General features: G+C 50.8%; 1 protein-coding gene across 1 annotated transcript in view; it reads right to left on the reverse strand.

Annotated features, from left to right (window-relative positions):
- Positions 1 to 23371, reverse strand: part of dnah7 (dynein, axonemal, heavy chain 7) — a 570689-nt gene that overhangs the window by 71498 nt on the left and 475820 nt on the right. The window contains exon 55 of the mRNA XM_072478629.1: positions 8160 to 8321. Coding sequence (XP_072334730.1) covers positions 8160 to 8321 — 162 coding nt within the window. The remainder of the gene's footprint in view (positions 1 to 8159; positions 8322 to 23371) is intronic.

The raw sequence follows: 23371 nt of genomic DNA on the forward strand, positions 1-23371 counted from the left end.
CATTTTGAACTCTTCCTAAGTGTACCCGAACAGGCGCCGGAATGTGGCGACTAGGGGATTTTCACAGTAACTTCATTGCAGTGTTAATGTAAGCCTACTGACAATAATACAGATTATTATTATTATTTATTATTACTTGTCAACCCAAGCCTGGATATTGTCCAGGTCTTGCTGAATTTAGACATGGACTGCTTCATTATCTGAGGAGTCACAAATGGTGCTGAACAGTGTGCAGTTATCCACAAACCGCCCCACTTCTGACCTTATGATGGAAGGCAGGTCATTGATGAAGCAGCTGAAGATGGTTGGAACTAAGACACTACCCTGAGGAACTCCTGCAGTGATGTCCTTGGGCTGAGATGATTGACCTCCAACCACCACAACCATCTTCCTTTGTGCCAGGTATGACTTCAGCCAGCAGAGCGTTCCCCCCGCCCCCCCGATTCCCACTGACTCCAGTTTAGCTAGGGCTCCTTGATGCCATACTCGATCAAATGCTGCCTTGATGTCAAAGGCAGTCATTCTCACCACATCTCTGGCATTCAGCGCTTTTGTCAATCTTTGAACCACGGCTGTAATGAGGTCAGGAGCTGAGTGACCCTGGCGGAACCCAAACTGAGTGTCCGTGAGCAGGTTATTGCCGAGTAAGTGCGGCTTGAGAGCACTGTTGATGATTCCTTCCATCACTTTACTGATGATGGAGAGTAGACTGATAGGGAGATGATTGACTGTGTTGGATTTGTCCTGTTTCTTGTGTACAGGACACACCTGGGCAATTTTCTACATTGCCGGGTAGATGCCAGTGTTGTAGTTGTACTGGAACAGCTTGGCTCGGGGTGCAGCAAGTTCTGGAGCACAAGTCTTCAGTACTATTGTCGGAATATTGTCAGGGCCCATAGCCTTTGCAGTATCCAGTGCCCTCAGCCATTTCTTGATATCACGTGGAGTGAATCGTATTGGCTGAAGACTGACATCTGTGATGGTGGGGACATCTGGAAGAGACCGAGGTGGATCATCCACTCGGCACTTCTGGCTGAAGATTGTTGCGAATGCTTCAGCCTTGTCTTTTGAGCTTATGGGCTGAGCTCCTCCATCATTGAGGGTGGGGATATTCATGGAGCCTTTTCCTCCAGTAAGTTGTTTAATAGTCCACCACCATTCACGGCTGGATGTGGTAGGACTGCAGAGCTTAGATCTGATGCGTTTGTTGTGGAATTGCTTAGCTCTGTCCATTAATTGCTGCTTATACTGTTTGGCACACAAGTCATCCTGTGTTGTAGCTTCACCAGGTTGACACCTCGGCGGGATTCTCCAACCCCCCCGCCGGGTCAGAGAATTGCCGAGGGTCGGTGTGAATCCCGCTCCCGCCGGCTGCCAAATTCTCCGGTCCCCAAAAAACCACGCTGACGCGAATCACGCCGCCCGCCTCGGAGAATGGCGAGGACCGGCGTGACGCTATGGGCCCCGGGGACCCCCGAATTCTCCCGGCCGGATGGGCCGAAGTCCCGCCGATGTGACCATGGGTCACATCGGCGTAAATTAAACCACCTATTTAACGGCATCAAATAGTTGTGATGGTTGACGCCAGCCAGCGCGGAGGTAGGTCTCGGCGTGGGGTGGCCGCAGGAGAAGTGACGGTGCGGCCGCAGTTGGTGGGGAGAGTGTGTATGGAGCGGGGTGTGTGTGGAGTGGGGTGTGTGTGGAGTGGGGTGTGTGTGGAGCGGGGTGTGTGTGGAGTGGGGTGTGTGTGGAGCGGGGAGTGTATGGAGTGGGGTGTGTGTGGAGTGGGGTGTGTGTGGAGCGGGGTGTGTGTGGAGTGGGGTGTGTGTGGAGCGGGGTGTGTGTGGAGTGGGGTGTGTGTGGAGTGGGGGGGTGTGTGGAGTGGGGTGTGTGTGGAGCGGGGTGTGTGTGGAGTGGGGTGTGTGTGGAGCGGGGTGTGAGTGGAGTGGGGTGTGTGTGGAGTGGGGGGGGGGTGTGGAGTGGGTGTGGTGGAGTGGAGGGGGTGGAGTGGAATGGGGGGGTGGAGTGTGGAGTGGGGGGGATGAATTTTGGGGGGGATGGATTTTGGGGGGGATGGATTTGGGGGGTGGAGTGGGGGGGTGGAGTTGGGGGGGTGGAGTTGGGGGGGTGGAGTTGGAGGGGGTGGAGTGGGGGGGTGGAGTTGGGGGGGTGGAGTTGGGGGTGTGTGGAGTGGGGGGCGATGTGTGGAGGGGTGTATGTGTGGAGGGTGTGTGTGGAGTGCGGGTGTGTGGAGTGGGGGGGTGGAGTGGGGGTGTGTGGAGTGGGGAGGGTGGAGTTGGGGGGGTGGAGTGGGGGATGTGTGTGGAGTGGGGGGCAGTGTGTGGAGGGGTGTAAGTGGAGGGGTGTGTGTGTGGAGGGGGGTATGGGGAGGGGTGTGTGTGGAGGGGGGTATGTGGAGGGGTGTGTGCGTGTGGAGGGGGTGCGTAGAGTGGGGGTGTGTGGAGGGGGGTATGGGGAGGGGTGTGTGTGTGGAGGGGGGTATGTGGAGGGGTGTGTGTGTGTGGAGGGGGTGCGTGGAGTGGGGGTGTGTGGAGTGGGGGTGTGTGGAGTGTGTGTGTGTGGAGTGGCGGGGGTGTGTGGAGGGGGGTATGTGGAGGGGTGTGTGTGTGGAGGGGGTGCGTGGAGTGGGGGGGTGTGGAGTGGGGGGTGTGTGGAGTGGGTGTGTGTGGAGTGGGGGGTGTGTGGAGTGGGGGGGTGGAGTGGGGGGGTGGAGTGGGGGGGTGGAGTGGGGGGGTGGAGTGGGGTTTGTGTGGAGTGGGGGGTTGGAGTGGGGGGGTGTGGAGTGGGGGGTGTGTGGAGTGGGGGGGTGGAGTGGGGGGGTGGAGTGGGGGGGTGGAGTGGGGTGTGTGTGGAGTGGGGGATGTGTGTGGAGTGGGGGATGTGTGTGGAGTGGGGGTGTGTGGAGTGGGGGGTGGAGTGGGAGGTGTGGAGTGGGGGATGTGTGTGGAGTGGGGAGTGTGTGTGGAGTGAGGGGGTGTGGAGTGGAGGGGTGGGGTGGAATGGGGGGGGTGGAGCGTGAAGTGGGGGGATGGATTGGGGGGGTGGACTTAGGGGGGGTGGAGTGTGGGGGGGTGGAGTTGGGGGGATAGAGTTGGGGGGGGTGGAGTTGGAGGGGGTGGAGTGGGGGGGTGGAGTGCGGGGGGTGGAGTTGGGGGTGTGTGGAGTGGGGGGCGGTGTGTGGAGGGGTGTATGTGTGGAGGGTGTGTGTGGAGTGGGGGTGTGTGGAGTGGGGGTGTGTGGAGTGGGGGTGTGTGGAGTGGGAGTGTGTGGAGTGGGGGTGTGTGGAGTGGGGGTGTGTGGAGTGGGGGGGTGGAGTGGGGGGGTGGAGTGGGGGGTGGAGTGGGGGATGTGTGTGGAGTGGGGGATGTGTGTGGAGTGGGGGGCAGTGTGTGGAGGGGTGTATGTGGAGGGGTGTGTGTGGAGTGGGGTATGGGGAGGGGTGTGTGTGTGGAGGGGGGTATGTGGTGGGGTGTGTGTGTGTGTGGAGGGGGTGCGTGGAGTGGGGTATGGGGAGGGGTGTGTGGAGGGGGGTATGGGGAGGGGTGTGTGTGTGGAGGGGGGTATGTGGAGGGGTATGTGTGTGTGGAGGGGGTGCGTGGTGTGGGGGTGTGTGGAGTGTGTGTGTGGAGTGGCGGGGGTGTGTGGAGGGGGGTATGTGGAGGGGTGTGTGTGTGTGTACGGGGTGTGTGGAGGGGGTGTGTGGAGTGGGGGTGTGTGGAGTGGGGGTGTGTGGAGTGGGGGGGGGTGGAGTGGGGGGTGGAGTGGGGGGTGGAGTGGGGGGGTGGAGTGGGGGATGTGTGTGGAGTGGGGGCAGTGTGTGGAGGGGTGTATGTGGAGGGGTGTGTGTGTGGAGGGGGTATTGGGGAGGGGTGTGTGTGTGGAGGGGGGTATGTGGAGGGGTGTGTGGAGGGGGGTATGGGAAGGGGTGTGTGTGTGGAGGGGGGTATGTGGAGGGGTGTGTGGAGGGGGGTATGGGAAGGGGTGTGTGTGTGGAGGGGGGTATGTGGAGGCGTGTGTGTGTGTGTGGAGTGGGTGCGTGGAGTGGGGGTGTGTGGAGTGGGTGTGTGTGGAGTGGCGGGGGTGTGTGGAGGGGGGTATGTGGAGGGGTGTGTGTGTGGAGGGGGTGCGTGGAGTGGGGGTGTGTGGAGTGGGGGGGTGGAGTGGGGGGGGTGTGGAGTGGGGGGGTGGAGTGGGAGGGTGGAGTGGGGGGGTGGAGTGGGGGATGTGTGTGGAGTGGGGGGGGTGGAGTGGGGGATGTGTGTGGAGTGGGGAGTGTGTGTGGAGTGGGGTGTGTGTGGAGTGGTGGGGGGGTGTGGAGTGGGGGGTGTGGAGTGGGGGTGTGGAGTGGGGGGTGTGGAGTGGGGGGTGTGGAGTGGGGGGTGTGGAGTGGGGGGGGTGGAGTTGGGGATGTGTGTGGAGTGGGGAGTGTGTGTGGAGGAGTGATGGGTGTGTGGAGTGGGGGGTATGTGGTGTGGGTGGTATGTGGAGTGGGGGGTATGTGGAGTGGGGGGTATGTGGAGTGGGGTGTGTGTGGAGGGTGGGGTGGGGTGGGGTGTAGGGTGGGTTGTGGAGGGGAGTGTGGATGATGGGGTGGGTGGGGGGGGTGGAGGGGGAGGGCGAGTGCCGTGGAGGCGTGGGGGGGAGAGTGCTGGGGAGAGGGCGAGTGCCGGGAGGGGGGGTGGCGAGTGCCGGGGAGGAGGTGGGGGGGCGAGAGCCGGGGGGTGGGGGCGAGTGCCGGGAGGGGGGCCGTGTGAGTGCCGGGGAGGAGGGGGGGGGGCGAGTGCCGGGGAGGAGGGGGGGGCAAGTGCCGGGGAGGGGGGGAGGGGCTAGTGCCGGGGAGGGGGGTGGGTGCATGTGCCTCGGTGGGGCCGTGTGCCGGGGAGGGGACGAGTGCCGGGAGGGGTGGGCGAGTGCCGTGGAGGAGAGGGCGAGTGCCGGGGAGGGATGGGCAAGTGCCGGGGAGGAGAGGGCGTGGGCTGGTGAGGGGGGTGGGAGCAAGAGCCGGGGAGGAGAGAGCGAGTGCCGGGGAGGAGGAGGGGGCGAATGCCGGGGAGGAGGGGGGGGGGGGTGGGCAAGTGCCGGGGAGGAGAGGGCGAGTGCCGGGGAGGGGGGGGCAAGTGCCGGGGAGGGGGGGGGGGGCGATTGCCGGGGAGCAGAGGGCGAGTGCTGTGGAGGAGAGGCGGGGCGGTGACGAGTGCCGGGGAGGGGGGGGCGAGTGCTGGGGAGCAGAGGGCGAGTGCTGTGGAGGAGAGGCGGGGCGGGGACGAGTGCCGGGGAGGGGGGGGCGAGTGCCGGGGAGGAGAGGGCGAGTGCCAGGGAGAGGGGGGCGAGTGCCAGGGAGGGGTGGGTTTGGGGAGGTTGTCTGCCTGTCCAGGTGCCAGCTTCCAACAGTCACGACCATGCAGCCCATGGCACCTGGCTGCGGGGGAGGGGCGGGGGGGGGGGGTACGGGCACTGATGACATGTCGTCTATCCCCCACCCCCCACAGGCCGTTATGTTTGGTGATCACCCAGCGATGTTGGCCGCCGTCGCAGGAGCCACACTTCTACATGTTGCCCTGGAGGAGCAGGAGCGTGCCAGGGAGGCGGCGGAGGCTGCCGCAGAGGAGCGTGCCGCAGGGAGGCAGGACGCAGCTGCCCAGACTGGAGGGCCACCCGCACTACAGGACGAGGAGGAGGAGGAGGAGGAGGTGGTGCCACGGTGACGGAGACGCCCGATGAGGCTTTGTGTGTACCGGCCCCACTCGTCGTACCAGGACTTCATGGACCGGGCATGCAGGAGGAGACTCCAGATGAGCCAGGAAACCATCGCCCATATCTCCCACCTGATGGCACACCTGACACCGCGTGGCACTGGGGGAGGACACCCTCTCCCCGTGGCCGTCAAGGTTACGGTGGCCCTGAACATTTATGCCATGGGGTCATTCCAGATGCCAGGTGGGGACCTGTCCGGCATCTCGCAGGCATCGGTGCACCGGTGCACCCGTGCAGTGACAGACGCCCTATATGCCATTGCGCACCGCTACATCCAGTTCCCTGTGGACCGGGCCAGCCAGGATGCCCGGGCAGCACGCTTCGCTGCGGCAGCCGGGATGCCCATGGTTCAGGGCGCGATCGATGGGAACGGGAAGGGAACCTATTCCATGAACATTCAGGTGGTCTGCAACCACCGCATGATTATCATAGAATTGACAGTGCAGAAGGAGGCCATTTGGCCCATCGAGTCTGCACCGGCTCTTGGAAAGAGCACCCTACCCAAGGTCAACACCTCCACCCTATCCCCATAACCCAGTAACCCCACCCAACACTAAGGGCAATTTTGGACACTAAGGGCAATTTATCATGGCCAATCCACCTAACCTGGACATCTTTGGACTGTGGGAGGAAACCGGAGCACCCGGAGGAAACCCACACACATTTCATTTCTTTTTTGTGTTTTTGTAGCAGTTGAATACAACTGAGTGGCTTGCTAGACCATTTCAAAGGGCACTTAAGAGTCAACCTCATTGCTGTGAGTCTGGAGTCACATGTAGGCCAGACCAGGTATGGATGGCAAATTTCCTTGCCTAAAGGTCCTTAGTGAACCAGATGGGTTTTTACAACAATCGACAATCGACAATGGTTTCATGGTCATCATTAGACATTCAGATATTTTACTGAGTTTAAATTCCACCACTTCCCCAGATCATTATCCTGGCCCTCTGGATTACTAGTCCAGTGCCAATACCACTACACAACCATCCCTCGAGCCTGCTCCTCAATTGAATGAGATCATGGCTGGTCTGACAGTTGCCTCAAACCTGCATCCTGTCTACCCCAGCTAATAACCTATCACCCCCCCCCCTTGTTTATCAAGAATCTATCCACCTCTGCCTTATAAATATTCAAAGATTCTGCTTCTGCCACCTTTTCAAGAAGAGAGTTCCAAAGACTCAAGACCGTCCAAGAGAAATAATTTCACCTCACCTCCATTTTAAATGGGCAACCTCTTAAGTTCTAGATTCTCCCACAATACCCTCTATGAGAATCCTTCAGGATCTTTTTGTTTCAATCAACATTTCTATCCACTTCCCTAAATTATAAAATGCCCGTTTCTCACTGTCGTGTTAATCACCCTGGGGTAACACGGACTGCAACTGGATGCAGTTGTACTTGAAAGTAGACTCCAAACTTTGGTGTTGGTTCAATACGCTAAGCAGTGCACACAGTTCGCTGTGGGTTTGACACTCTACTAATCTAAGCGTGCTTACTATAACTAACTAGACCAAACTAACTCTGAGCCATGTGTAGAAGGTGCTAACTGATATATACGCCCTGACTGTCACTCCAGTTGTCACCAGTGGAAAGAGGCACAGTGTTGATGCCTCATGTGTTTTATAGTGGGAGACCACCTTCAAGTGTTCTGTCTGGTGATTGGTTGTGTTCTGTCCTGTGTGTTCATTGGCTGTACTGGGTGTCTGTCACTGCCTGTCTCTATCTCATTATGTGCATGAGTGCATATCATGACACTCACAATTTCAGTAATAGCTTTGAATGGGAGACTTCCAGTTCAGGTTTTCATTGGCTGCTGGCCGTTGATGCACTAGCTTCATGTGCCCGGTGCAGTCAGTGAGAAGAAAGGTCTAATCAATTTTCATGGATGGCAACATAAAATTCAATTAGTGAACTACCAAGTCCTAACCACATGTCATTGGGAGGGGCAGAAAATCTGCTGCAGTGGCAAATTATGACTGCACAACATCTTAATAGGCAAGAGCTAAAAGAGCAGAAAGGAGGTCAAATCTTAAGAACCTTTTAAGGATTGTCAATGCAATCAACTGTAATACAAATGAGCGTCAGACATGCTTACAGCTTTTTCTTACTGCAGCTATAAATCTCTTCACAGTGCTGCAAACTATCTGCACATCCATTTTTGAGTAGGTAGGTGGCAAATGGCTTTGGAGTCTATTATTAGATTCTGATTTGTGCAGATTGATGAGGCCTGCAGCCTATTTCCAGCAGGCTGTTGAAATGGAGGTCTCCAATAAAATCGTATTTAGGCATAAATAGAAAATAGTGAGGCAAAAATTGATTGCATGCTTTTTAAAAGTTCCCGCTCTTTTTGAATATTTGTTTATAAACTGAACACAAATTCTTACCGCACAGACTCTTTCCAATGTTGGCATCCATGATGTTGCCAGATGACAATTTTGTAATACCACCCATGAACCCTGTTTCACAGCCTTCTCAATCATGTTCATGGCTATTGGTCCTTGGCCTTGTCCGAGGGATAGAGAGCTTAGCTTGGATCCTCCAAAACCCTGTACAAATAGGAAATTTTAGTTAACATTTTTAACTACAATCTGTGCACATATTAGCCAGAATGTTATCAGTCCCGTGGAGGTGGCTTGCGTCAGAGCAGGACGGAAAATCAGACCGGGATGTGTCAGGTTGACTCTAACATGTTGCCACCTTCAGGAGGTGGGTCCCCAGCGGCTGTGCTACCTAGCCATCTGCAGCAGGTAGCAAGTCAATGTATTTAAAAGGTTAAATAACCCTTAATCATGCACAGCAATGGAGTTTTATGGAAGACACACAGGCCTATATTATGTCAGGACCCGCAACGCATTGGAAGCAGCTTCTCAGCATAATGTCAGAGTCCCATCATATGATTTTGTACACTCATGTATATGAAAGGGCAGATACGTTGAAAATGCACTTCTGCTGTTAAATGCATTAATCTGAAGGTGTTTTTCCTGAAGACTGATTGATGCCTCTGATAGTTCCGGCCCTTAATGTTTGCAAGTCATTTGGACTATTAGGTATGTGCCTTCATCTTTCAGCATCCCCTGTCTATCCATCTGCCTGAGCAGTACCCAGCTACCCAGTGAGGTTGCTAACTATCCCTCTCTAAGGGTCCTCTGATCGGATCTCCTGTGTGTGTCTACTGCCCACTATCCCTAATTGGGGGACAGGTTATGGATGGCCTGTTAGAGGACCAAACTGGGTTTGTGAAGGGGAGACAGCTGAACACGAACATACGGAGGTTGTTAGGGGTAATGATGATGGCCCCACCAGAGGGTGAAACGGAGATAGTAGTGGCGATGGATGCCGAGAAAGCATTTGATAGAGTGGAGTGGGATTATCTGTGGGAGGTGTTGAGGAGATTTGGGTTCGGAGAGGGGTATGTTAGATGGGTGCAGCTGTTGTATAGGGCCCCAGTGGCGAGTGTGGTCACGAATGGACGGGGATCGGCATATTTTCGGCTCCATAGAGGGACAAGGCAGGGATGTCCTCTGTCCCCATTACTGTTTGCACTGGCGATTGAGCCCCTGGCGATAGCGCTGAGAGGTTCCAAGGGATGGAGGGGAATACTTAGGGGAGGAGAAGAACACCGGGTATCTTTATATGCGGATGATCTGCTACTATATGTGGCGGATCCAGCGGAGGGGATGCCAGAAATAATGCGGATACTTGGGGAGTTTGGGGATTTTTCAGGGTATAAATTGAACATGGGAAAGAGTGAGCTGTTTGTGGTGCATCCAGGGGAGCAGAGTAGAGAAATAGAAGACCTACCGTTGAGGAAGGTAACAAGAGACTTTCGTTACCTGGGGATCCAGATAGCTAAGAATTGGGGCACATTGCACAGGCTAAATTTGACGCGGTTGGTGGAACAGATGGAGGAAGATTTCAAGAGATGGGATATGGTAGCATTGTCAATGGCAGTGAAGGTGCAGGCGGTTAAGATGGTGGTCCTCCCGAGATTCCTTTTTGTGTTTCAGTGTCTCCCGGTGGTGATCACGAAGGCTTTTTTCAAAAGGATAGAAAAGAGTATCATGGGTTTTGTTTGGGCCGGGAAGACTCCGAGAGTGAGGAAGGGATTCTTACAGCGTAGTAGGGATAGGGGGGGGCTGGCACTACCGAGCCTAAGTGAGTATTATTGGGCCGCTAATATTTCAATGGTGAGTAAGTGGATGGGAGAGGAGGAAGGAGCGGCGTGGAAGAGATTAGAGAGGGCGTCCTGTAGGGGGACCAGCCTGCAGGCTATGGTGACAGCCCCATTGCCGTTCTCACCAAGGAACTATACCACGAGTCCGGTGGTGGTAGCTACACTGAAGATTTGGGGACAGTGGAGACGACATAGGGGAAAGACCGGAGCACTGGGGGGGTCCCCGATAAGAAACAACCATAGGTTTGCCCCGGGGGGAATGGATGGGGGATATGGAATGTGGCAAAGAGCAGGTATAACGCAATTGAAAGATCTATTTGTGGATGGGAAGTTTGCGAGTCTGGGAGCGCTGACCGAGAAATATGGGTTGCCCCAAGGGAATGCATTCAGGTACATGCAATTGAGGGCTTTTGCGAGGCAACAGGTGAGGGAATTCCCGCAGCTCCCGACACAAGAGGTGCAGGACAGAGTCATCTCAAAGAAATGGGTGGGGGACGGTAAGGTGTCGGATATATATAGGGAAATGAGAGACGAAGGGGAGACTATGATGGACGAACTAAAAGGGAAATGGGAAGAAGAGCTAGGGGAGGAGATTGAGGAGGGGATGTGGGCAGATGCCCTAAACAGGGTAAACTCGTCGTCCTCGTGCGCCAGGCTAAGCCTGATTCAGTTTAAGGTATTACACAGGGCACATATGACTGGAACACGGCTCGGTAAATTTTTTGGGGTGGAGGATAGGTGTGCGAGGTGCTCGAGAAGCCCAGCGAATCATACCCATATGTTTTGGTCATGCCCGGCACTACAGGGGTTTTGGATGGGGGTGACAAAGGTGCTTTCGAAAGTAGGAGGAGTCCGGGTCGAACCAAGCTGGGGGTTGGCTATATTTGGGGTTGCACAAGAGCCGGGAGTGCAGGAGGCGAAAGAGGCCGATGTTTTGGCCTTTGCGTCCCTAGCAGCCCGGCGCAGAATATTGCTAATGTGGAAAGAAGCCAAGCCCCCGGGGGTGGAGACCTGGATAAATGATATGGCGGGGTTCATAAAGTTAGAGCGGATTAAGTTCGTCCTAAGGGGGTCGGCTCAAGGGTTTACTAGGCGGTGGCAACCGTTCGTCGAATATCTTGCGGAAAGATAGATAGGGGAGAACAAAGAAGGCAGCAGCAGCGGCCCAGGACTTGGGGGGGGGGGGGGGAGGGATGGGGGGGGATGGGGGGGGGGGGCCTGAGACAAGGCAGTTGCCAATTAGGGCTAGTTTTTATTTTTTGTTATTTAATATTTATTTATTTGTTGTTGTTTTTGTTTAAATTTAAAAAGGTCATTATTATCTGTATTGTTACAATGTTGTGTAAAGGATGCACAATGTACTGTGTTGGTTGACCAAAAATTTTCAATAAAATATTATTTTAAAAAAAAATGGATGGCCTGTTAATGTTCTCCATCCCCTAAGATTGCACTGTAGGGTGCACCTCCAACATAAGTGGGGTTGAAGTCTTTTCATGGTCCCATCAGCCGAAAGTTTTGTAGTGCAGAAGATTATGGCCATTGTTTCCACTTTAAAACACAAGTGAAACTGCATAATATGAACTGAACATTTACTTTTCTGTGCAATGATGAATTATTCAAGATAAAGACGCAAAGCTTTTTGAAAAATAATTATTCAGACATAATCCTATGAAGATGTCCTTGTATTGATTATCTTATCTAGCCTGGAGTGGTTCTAGCGAGGGTGATAACTAGTAATGCTGGTACATTCACAGGCTGGGAAAATGCTAGTTCAGACCACAATTTCCCACACAGTAAATGTCCAATTTCGGTTAGGTACCATTTCGAAGTTAATACTGCACTTACATTACACCATATTTTCCAATGTAACACTGCAGTATAAATCAGGTGCTTGGTGAGATGAATCTCCTATTGTGTATGTGTCTATGTGTGTTGTGGCAGGGGGGTCAATAATGAGAAATAGGTCTGAATTTTTTGTTTGAGAGACGAGGGTCTGGATTCTCCATTTGAGCAACTAAGTGCTGATGACAGGACTGAATGGGAGTTGTTTCACAGAGCCATTCAGGACATGTTGATGGACCAGCACTCATGTCACATGGAACTGGTGCAATTCCAACGCACGCCGGTGTGTGATTCGCTGGGGTCGGGAATGGCACTGGAGAGTCTGACAAGCAGCAGATGCATATAGCACTCCACTCCCCACACACTGTCATTCCAGCCAAGAAGATGGCACCCTGGAGAGTGGCCCCGAGGTTCGTGAACGCAGAGCTTGAGGTATTGCTGGATGCCGCGGAGGAGAGGCGGGCCACCCAGTTCCCTGGGGTGAGAAGGAGGCTACCACTTGCCAATGTCAATTGGGCCTGGGCAGAGGTTGCAGAGGCTGCGATTGCCATGAGCCCCACTGTGAGGACCTGACAGCAGGGCTGAAAGAAGCTGCATGACCTCCTCAGGACGGCCCAGGTGAATCACCAGCTCCATGCCCCTGGTATCAACCCTGTCCCACACACCCCACCTCAGTCCCACACATTTCACCAGCACCCCCATGCCGCCCCAGCTAGGCAGACCAGTAGGCAGTGCTGGGTGACGATGGGCAACCCCCATGCCATCCAGGGTGAGTCAATACCCCCGTCCCACACACCATAACCTGCGACTGGCTGTCCACATGAACCCAACCCAGCACCATATGACAATATGATGCCCTTCACACAAGCCACTAACTGTGGACCCCTGTGCAGCCCGCATCTGAGTATCTCACACTGTGCATTACCAGTCCTGCCCAGAAGAAGGCAGTCCACAACTGCTGGGAGCAGGAGTAGTCCGTCGCGGAGCAGAGGGTGATGGACCTGGTTAGCGGGGTGGAGGAGCAGAGGTCGGCATGGGACAATTAAGTAAGCCCCCAATGTGTTGCAATGTCCCTATGACCCGAGTCACCGCTGCACCCCCCCACACCATGCCTACCCTTGATCTCACCATGTGTCCTGTCTTATGTCTTGCAGGGTCACCTTACGAAGAGGCGGGTTGGCTAGTGTCCATCGCCCCTCACCTGGCGAAGAGGCGGGACTGTCCAGGGTCCCTTGACCCCAGCCGCAACCCTGCAGCACCCTGGAGCACCAGTCCGGGACCGACACCGACTTTTCCTCTCTCCTATCTCTGGCACCCTACACCAGCCCAGAGACTCTCATCTCGGTTGGTCATTTCAGTGAAGAGGCTCGTGGTGAGCACAACGCACATGATATGGTACATCAGGTGCAGGTAGGAACCCCCGAGGGGGTGGACATTCAGAGGGCAGCCCCAGTCCCGGGGACTAGCTGACATCGAGACAGGTCCCGGGCTTCTGGAAAGGCGGTCCCATCAATGTTGGAGATGCAGGCACAGGGCCGGGGACTACATGAGGGGGTGTCAGCAAACATCCTGCGCCTGCAGGTGCAGTTGGAGGTGCACAACCGTCTGCTGGAGTGGGAGGCAGCGCCAACAATGCGTGTTACCCAGGCCATCACCGAACGGGTGGCATCTGGGGTGGAAGCCTTAGGTGCGAGGGTCACAGCCATGGGTCAGGATGTCCACACAGTGTGCAGATGGTGGCTGAGGCGCAGGACAGAGCAGCCATGTCACAGGCAGCCATTTATCATGACCACATGGACATTGCTGCGGTGCCCCAGAGCGTGGTGCAGTCACAACAGGCCATGGCTGCAGGCATTGAGAGCATTGGCCTGCGGCGCTGACTGACCTGAGCCAGTTACAGGGGGACCTGGTACAGTCCCAGATCGATGTGGCACAGCCGCTGTGCTCCATGGCCGCGAGCATTTAGACCTTGCTCGAGATAAGAGTGGGCCACTTCTTTGCCCACTTTCCTAGCCTGTCCAAGTCCTTCTGCAGCCCCCCTGCTTCCTCAATACTACCTGTCTCTCTGCAGCAGATACAAAGATATGCAGAGGGACAGGTAGTATTGAGGAAGCAGAGGGGCTGCAGAAGGACTTGGTCAGGCTGGGAGAGTGGGCAAAGAAACGGCAGATGGAATACAATGTGGAAAAGGAGGAATGGAGGCAAAGACTATTTTCTAAATGGGGAAATACTTAGGAAATCAGATGCACAAAGAAACTTTGGAGTCGGTGTTCAAGTTTCTCGTAAGGTTAACGTGCAGGTTCAGTCGACAGTTAGGAAGGCAAATGCAATGTTAGCATTCATGTTGAGAGGGCTAGAATACAAGATCAGGGATGTACCTCTGAGGCTGTACAAGGCTCTGGTCAGACCCCATTTGGAGTATTGTGAGCAGTTTTGGGCCCCATATTTAAGGAAGAATGTGCTGGCCTTGAAAAGGGTCCAGAGGAGGTTCACAAGAATGATCCCTGCAATGAAGAGCTTGTCGTATGAGGAATGGTTGAGGACCCTGTGTCTGTACTCGTTGGAGTTTAGAAGGATGGGGTAGGATCTCATTGAAACTTACAGGATACTGCGAGGCCTGGATAGAGTGGATTTGGAGAGGATGTTTCCACTTGTAGGAAAAACTAGAACCAGAGGACACAATCTTTGCTGCAGAAGGCTGTGAAGGCCAAATCACTGAGTGTCTTTAAGACAGAGATAGAGAAATTCTTGAAGATTAAGGGGATCAGGGGTTATGGGGAGAAGGCAGGGGATGAGAAAAATATCAACTGTGATTGAATGGCAGAGCAGACCCGATGGGCTGAGTGGCCCCCCTCTTTGCCCTCCCAAATGCTTTCTGAAGCTCCATCCTCCACTTTCTAGACTCCACTAATGCCGCTGTTGATTTGCTCGCCTTCTCCCTCTCTTCTTTCTCATTGTATCCTCTCTCTTCTTTCTCATTGTATCCTGAATATCTCTGGTCATCCATGGTTCTCTGGGCTTGTTACTCTTTCCTATTACCATGAAGGGAACATGTTGGGCCTGTACCCTCCCCATTTCCTCTTTGAACACCCCCTACTGCTCTCCAAATGATCTCCCCACCAGTAACTTGCTCAAATCTACCTTGGCCAGATCCTGCCTTATTTTACTAAAGTCGGCTCTCCTCCAATCCAAGACCTTTTTCTGCAATTTGTCTATTTCCTTGCCCATAACCAATTTAAATTGCACCATGTTGTGGTCGCTATCACTAAAATGCTCCCCCACCATCACGTCAACCACCGGTCCGGCTTCATTTCCCCAGAATTAGGTCCAGCACTGCATCATCCCTTGTTGGATCCTCCACATGTTGAGCTAAAAAGCCTGCTTGTATACAACTCTGCTCCATCTAAGCCCTTAACACAATGACTATCCCAGTTAATGTTGGGAAAGTTGAAATCACCCACTATAATTACTCTATTATTATTTTTACACGCTTCTGGAAATTGCGCACATATTTGCTCCTCAATTTCTCGCTGACTATCTGGGTATCTATAATAAACACCTAGCAATGTGGCAGTCCCTTTTTTGTTCCTAAGTTCTATCCACAAAGCTCCATTTAACGCCACCTCTAAGATATCATCTCTCCTTACTGCAGTCATTGACTCTTTAACTAATAGTGCAATGCCTTCCATACTTTTGCCCCTGCCCTGTCCCTCCTGAAGATTCTGTGTTCCGGGATGTTAAGCTGCCAATCCTGCCCCTCCCTCAACCACGTCTCTGTGATGGCTACAATATCATAATTCCACTTGTCAACCCTCGCCCTTAATTCATCCATTTTACCTGTAATACATGTAATACTCCGGGCATTAAAGTAGAGGCCATTCAGCCTGATCTTACTCTCTTGAAACTTACTACCACTGTATTCCCTCTGTGATTGTTTTTCTTTGATATACTGTGTCCCTATTCTGCTAACAGTCTGCATCCTCTCCCCCTGCCGAATTAGTTTAAACTCCTCATGCTAAACTCCTCATTTTCCCTGGGTACACATAAGAAGCAAACTACCGAAAATATCTGGGGCTGGATTCTCCAATTCTGGGGTTATGTCCCCACGCCGGCATGGGAACGGTGGCGTTTTACGGCAGGAAAACTGGCGCAAAATGGCGAACGATTCCCCGTTTGGTTGCGGCCTGCAGTGGCTCGCGAACCCAGCCTGCGAAATAGCCCCTAGAGTTTTTCTCGTCCTACAATGCATCAGCAATCCTTAAACCCATTTTCTTAGAATCACAGGATCCCCGCAGTGCAAAAGGGGGCCATCCAGCCCATTGAATCTGTATCTACTCTCCGAAAGAGCACCCTATCCAGGCCCACTCCCCTGTCCTATCCCTGCAAGCCTGTAACGTCATCTAACCTTTGGATACCAAGGGGCAATTTAGCATGGCCACTTAACCTGCACATCTTTTGAATTTAGGAGTAAACTGGAGCACCTGGAGGAAACCCATGCAACTCCACAAAAACATTCACCCAAGGTCGGAATCGAACCCGGGTCCCTGCACTGTGAGGCAGCAGGGCTAACCACTGTACGACCCTGCCACCTATGAATGGCCGTCTATCACGATGACTATCTAATGTCCTTAAAATTCTGCCAAATCTATGTGCCGCCACGGCCACAATCTTAGCTGGCTATTTCCATGGTTGCAAAGGTACCGATGGCGTTCTTTTTCCAAAGCTTTATATGCTCTTTACACCGTTTCACTTTCTCTTCTGTGTCTTAATTGAAACCCTGGGTATCAATGACAGCTTCTTACTGGACTCTGACAAGCTCCTTCATCCCCAAGTGTTGATCATGAAGATCATGGCTGGGATTCTCCCCTACCCGGCGGGGTGGGGGGTCCCGGCGGGATGGAGTGGCGTGAACCACTCTGGCTAGGCACGCGCCGGAGTGGTTGGCGCGCCACCGACCGGCGGGAAAGGCCTTTGGTGCCACGGCAGCCGGGGCCGAAAGGACTCCGCCGGTCGGCGGAAGTCCGCGCATGCGCGGGAGCGTCAGCGGCTGCTAACGTCATCCCCGCGCATGCGCAGGGGTGGGGTGTCTCTTACGCGTCGGCCATGGCGAAGACTGTGGTCGAGGCAGAGGGAAAAGAGTGCCCCCATGGAACAGGCTCACCCGCGGATTGGTGGGCCCCGATCGCAGGCCAGGCCACCGTGGGGGCATCCCCGGGGCCAGATCGCCCCGCGTCCCCCTCAGGACCCTGGAGCCCACCCGTGCCGCTTAGTCCCGCCGGGAAGAGAGGTGGTTTGATTCTTGCCGGTGGGACAGGCATTCCAGCAACGGAACATCGGCCCATCGCGGGCCGGAGAATCGCCAGGGGGCGGCGGGCCGCCGACCGGCGCGGCGCGATTCCCGACCCCGCCGAATATCCGGTGCTGGAGAATTCGGCAACCAGCGGGGGTGGGATTCACGCCTGCCCCCGGCAATTCTCTGACCTGGCGGAGGGTCGGAGAATCCCGCCCATATAGCAACTGTGATCTATATCTTTCAGGTATTACGATCCTGGCTCTCCACCTAACACAGTCTTTATCAATAGACAAATCACTACATCCAGTGTGTGTTGGCGACTCATTTCTGATGTAGTCGTATAGGGTAGCATGGCAGCACAGTGGTTAGCACAGCTCCAGGGTCCCAGGTTCGATTCCTGCTCGGGCCACTGTCTGTGCGGAGTCTGCACGTTCTTCCCGTGTCTGCGAGGATTTCCTAGGGGGGGGTCCGGTTTCCTCCCACAGTCCAAAGATGTGCAGATTAGGTGGATTGGCCATGATGAATTGCCCTTCGTGTCAAAAAAAAAGGTGAGGTGGGGTTACTGGGGTAGGCTGGAGGCGTGGGCTTTAGTAGGGTGCTCTTTCCAAGAGCCAGTGCAGACTCAATGGGCCGAATGGCTTCCTTCTGCACTGTAAATTCTATGATTCTATGATTCTATGAACCTTGCCATGATAAAGTTCCAACAAGGTTGTCTACCAATGTCAGTTACTGTGACTGCCAACTCATCTATGTGTGAAAAGAAAAATAAATTTCCGATCATCTGGAATTAATGTCATACTGATACACAGACAAAATCAAAACCCATCTTTGCAATTAGGCTGCAGCTAAAGTGGTGACTAGAGATTTTGGATTCAAAATAGCCAGCAGTAGCTCAGAATGAATTTTGATCATGAAAATATGATCATACAAGTATTCTTACTCCAAAAATCAAAGACAATGATTTCTGTTAATCTGAGCATAAATGTGCTCACTGGCACGGAGGGTGCATGAGGCAAATGCAATCGATCTCTCCTCATCATAATCCAACACATGACAGATCATAACACCTACTCCACATAGAGATGGCTTCACATCTACTTGTTGGGCACGTGATAATGTACAAGAATATCTACCAATTTATTTTTATACAACTGAATGGTTTGTCACATTTCTTTGTCCAATTCCACAGAACATCCTTCCTCAAGGATTATTTCAATTGATTCCATATGGGTTGTGTCATGTGAGAGTACCTTTAAGACATGGATGTTTAAGCAATGTACCTTTAAGAAAACAGTGATGTCAGAGAGTGGGTGGAACTGAGGTCAGGTCAGCCATTTTGCAGTTTAGTTTTGCAGTTTGGAGGAAAAGAGCTGGGTGTGTGTCTGTGTTTTGCAGTGAGCTGGATCTCTGCCATGAAAGACTATCTCTGGATCATTTGGGTGATTTAAACTTATAATAGTGAAGCCTTTAACCTGATGTGATTTTGTTTAAAGGTGTTAAGTCTCTTGGAAGTTTGAAGGAACATTTTGAGGAATTATTTACTGTTGCACTATTTTCTGAGTTATCTTTGAAGTAAGGGGTGTAAAGAGATCCAATGCTTATTTAAGATGTTAAGTTGAGTTCATGGAATAAACAGTGTTTTGTGTTTAAAAACCCACGTGTCCATAATTGTAATCCCACACCTAGGGAAAAAGCCATGTGCTAGGAAAAACAACAAATCCATTAAAGGGAGAGGTTGGTTGAACTCCATGATACATTTCGGGGTTCGGAAAACGCCTCGCCCATAACAATTGGGGGCTCGAGGGGGATAAAAGTCTATCTATTGGATTGGCTTTTGTGAACTTAAAGACTGAAGGATTATTGCTTTTCTGGTGTGGTATTTTAGTTTCAGTGGGGAGAGTGTTGTGAACAATGGCTCTTTCAGAGGCTCAGACGTTTTTGGGGGTGGAGAATGTCACACATAGTACTTTACGGACAGAAACGAAAAGCAGAGGTAGATTTGGCAAGAACATTGCAGTTAACATTACCTAACAAAATGCGAAAAGATGAGGTAATTATGGCGGTGGTTAAGCATTTAAAGCTGCCTGAGATAGAGTTTGACTCATTGGAAATGGCAAAAATTCAGTTGCAAATTAAACAAATGAAACATGAGAAAGAATTAAAGCAGCTTGAATACGAGAGTGAGAGAGAGGAAAAAGAAAGAGAAAGAGAGAGAGGAAAAAGAAAGAGAAAGAGAGAGACAGAAAAAGTAAGAGAAAAAGAGAGAGAGGAAAAAGAAAAGGAGAGAGAAGAAAGGAGAAAAGAAAGAATAGCCCTAGCAGAACAAAAAGAAGAAAGGGAGATACAGATCAGGGAAAAAGATAAAGAGAGGGAGTTTGAACGTCAGAAAATGGCCATGAAACATGACAATCAATTAAAATTGGCAGACGTAAAGGGAAACGTACAGTTGGATGATAGTGATGAGGATAGTGAGAAAGAGCGTCATAGTCGAAGGCTTGGTGGGAATCTATTTAAATATGTCCAAGCATTGCCAAGGTTTGACGAGAAGGAAGTGGAAGCCTTTTTCATTTCATTTGAGAAGGTAGCTGAACACATGAAATGGCCACAGGACATGTGGGTGTTACTGATTCAAACAAAGCTGGTAGGTAGAGCTAGTGAAGTGTTTGCATCACTACCGGAGGAGTTTTCTGGAATGTATGAGGAGGTAAAGAAATCCATCTTAAGTGCATATGAGCTAGTGCCTGAAGCTTACAGACAAAGGTTTAGAAATTTACGGAAAGAATTTGGTCAAACATACATGGAGTTTGAAAGGCTCAAACAGAGTAATTTTGATAGGTGGATAAGGGCTTTGAAAATAGACCAAACGTATGAAGCTCTCAGAGAAATTATACTTTTGGAGGAGTTTAAAAATTCAATTCCTGATGTAGTGAGAACTCATGTGGAAGAACAGAGGGTTAAAACTGCGAGATTAGCAGCAGAAATGGCAGATGATTATGAATTAGTTCATAAATCAAAGATTGGTTTCCGACATCAGTTTCAGCCGATGAGGGATAGAAACTGGGGACATGAGAAATACTCAAGTGGTAAAGGTAAAGGTGATCTGATGGGAGACAATAAAGAGAGTGTAACTCAGATTAAAAAAGAAATCCAGGAGGGTGGAAAAGAAATTAAAGGTTTCAAATGTTTTCACTGTAATAAACTAGGCCATGTAAAGTCATAGTGTTGGTGGTTGAAGAAAAGCACTGGGAAGGCTGATGTGGTAAAACAGGATAAGACAGTGGGGTTTGTCAGAGTGGTAAAGGAAAGCCCAAGGGAAGCGAAGGAGGTGCAAACGGTTGTACAGCCTGTTCAAGAAGTAATTGTTAAGAAGGTGCCAGATGTCTTTAAAGAATTTACTTGTGTGGGTAAAGTTTACTCATGTGTATCAGAAGGAGCAGGTAAAGAAGTCACAATTTTAAGAGATACAGGGGCTAGTCAATCTTTAATTATGTAGTTTGGGAAGAATGTTGCCAGAAAAGATGGTGATATGTGGAATTCAGCGTGAGAGGAGTAGTGTTCCATCATATAAGGTAAGGTTGGAAAGTCCAGTGAAGAGTGGTGAAGTGGTAGTAGGAGTAAGAGATAAACTATCTTGTCCAGGAACACAGTTTATCTTGGGTAATGATATAGCTGGATCGCAGGTGGGAGTGATGCCTACTGTGGTTGATAAGCCAGTGGAAAATCAGTCAACTGAAGTGTTGAAGGACGAATATCCTGGGATTTTTCCGGATTGTGTAGTCACAAGGTCGCAAAGTCACAGGTTAAGACAAGAGGAGAAATCAAAGAATGAAGATGAAGTTGAAGTGCAATTATCAGAAACAATTTTTGATCACCTGGTTGAAAAAGAACAAGAACAGGTGGAGGATGAGGCGGATATTTTTAGTTCAGGAAAATTGGCGGAGTTACAACAGAAAGATGTAGAAATAAAACGGATACATCAGAAAGCATATACGGAAGAGGAATCTGAGAGTATACCAGAGTGTTATTACCGTAAAAGTGATGTCTTGATGAGAAAATGGAGACTTGTACATATGCAAGCGGATGAAAAGTGGGCAGAAGTTCATCAAGTAGTATTGCCGGTAGGGTGTAGAAAGGAGGTGTTGCGAGTTGCAAATGAGGTACCAGTGGGAGGTCATTTGGGAATAAAGAAAACTCAAGCTAAAATCCAGAAACACTTTTATTGGCCTGGACTACATAAAGATGTAGTTAAATTTTGTCAATCATGTCACACATGTCAAGTGATAGGGAAACCTCAAGCAGTGATAAAACCAGCACCCTTAATACCCATTCCAGCATTTGAGGAACCTTTTACAAGGGTCCTAATCGATTGTGTAGGACCGCTTCCTAAAACAAAAAGCGGGAATCAATATCTTTTGACTGTAATGGATGTGTAATGAATGTGTCTACTAGGTTTCCAGAGGCCATTCCAGTACGTAGTATTACAGCTAAAAGGATTGTGGAGGAGTTACTTCAATTCTTTACTAGATATGGACTACCCACAGAAATTCAATCGGATCAAGGAACAAATTTTACTTCAAAGTTATTCAAAGAAGTTAAGGATAGATTAGGAATAAAACAATTTAAATCAACACCGTACCATCCAGAATTGCAGGGAGCGTTAGAAAGGTGGCATCAGACATTAAAGACAATGTTCAGGGCGTATTGTCAAGATTATCCAGAGGATTGGGATAAAGGAATCCCATTCGTATTGTTTGCAATTAGGGATGCACCTAATGAGTCTACCAAATTTAGTTCTTTTGAACTAAGTTTTGGTCATGAGGTAAGAGGACCACTTAAATTGATTAAGGAAAAATTGTTGGGTGAGAAATTGGAAATTACACTATTGGATTACGTGTCAAATTTTAGGGAACGATTAAATCAAATTTTAGGGAACGAGGCCAATAAAAGTGTTTCTGGATTTTAGCTTGAGTTTTCTTTATTCCCAAATGACCTCCCACTGGTACCTCATTTGCAACTCGCAACACCTCCTTTCTACACCCTACCGGCAATACTACTTGATGAACTTCTGCCCACTTTTCATCCGCTTGCATATGTACAAGTCTCCATTTTCTCATCAAGACATCACTTTTACGGTAATAACACTCTGGTATACTCTCAGATTCCTCTTCCGTATATGCTTTCTGATGTATCCGTTTTATTTCTACATCTTTCTGTTGTAACTCCGCCAATTTTCCTGAACTAAGCAGGTGAATTGGCTGGACAATAATTGAAAGTTGCACAAAATGTGATGAAACAGGTAGCGGACAAGAAATCCAAAGTTCGTAGTTTTGCCAATGGGGATAAAGTTTTAGTGTTGGTAGGACGTAGGGAGCCTTTAAAAGTTGGTGTTGTGGACCGTATCAGATTGAAAGGAAATTAAGTGAGGTGAATTATGTGGTAAAAACACCAGATAGAAGGAAGACTCACCGAGTGTGTCATGTGAATATGCTTGAAAGGGAAGGAGAGAACAAGGAGGTTTTAATGATTTTAACTCAAAGTGACGAACCAAATCCAGATGACTGTGAATTTGACATACCTCAAATTAAATTGGAAAATGAGGATGTTCTTAAAAATTGGGATGAATTGTTAAGTTACCTTCCAGAGGAAAAACAAACTGACCTGAAAGAGTTATTGATATCACATGGACAAGTTTGTAGAGATAAATTGGGAAGTACTCAACTGGCTATACATGATGTAGATGTGGGAAATGCTGCTCCTGTCAAACAACATCCATATAGACTTAATCCTTTAAAACTGGAACAGGTTAACAGAGAGATTGAGAGTATGCTGAAGAATGGCATAATTGAAGTGGGTTGCAGCCACTTCAAGATATTAGTTACTGTAATGTAGAGATAGGCCAGTCTCATTCTGGTGAGTTCACAGACAAAGGATTTCAGACCGCATAGCAAAGCAAGGAGGAGGTGTGTCCACCAAAGGAGGAGAAAAGGATGCTGGGTAATAGGGGCCAGAGGAAGGGATTGGAAGTGAGCCAATCAGAATGTCTGACTAGGTCAGGAGGGGTATAGGATGACCGATGGGAATCGTGTATGTGAAACTTGATACCATTTGAATTGATTTGCAGAGATCCCTTTGTCTCTTTGTTCATTCGCTTTCCGGGGTGTAGGAGACTGGATGTGTCTTATGCCTCTGAGATGAATCAGGCTTGCAAGCCAAATAAAATAACTAATGTTGTACCTGCAAATCCATCTCGACTTTTATTCAGGCCAGACTGACGGGTAAAGAAATTT

This window comes from Scyliorhinus torazame, chromosome 2 (genome assembly GCF_047496885.1).
Source record: "Scyliorhinus torazame isolate Kashiwa2021f chromosome 2, sScyTor2.1, whole genome shotgun sequence".
NCBI classification, from domain to species: domain Eukaryota; kingdom Metazoa; phylum Chordata; class Chondrichthyes; order Carcharhiniformes; family Scyliorhinidae; genus Scyliorhinus; species Scyliorhinus torazame.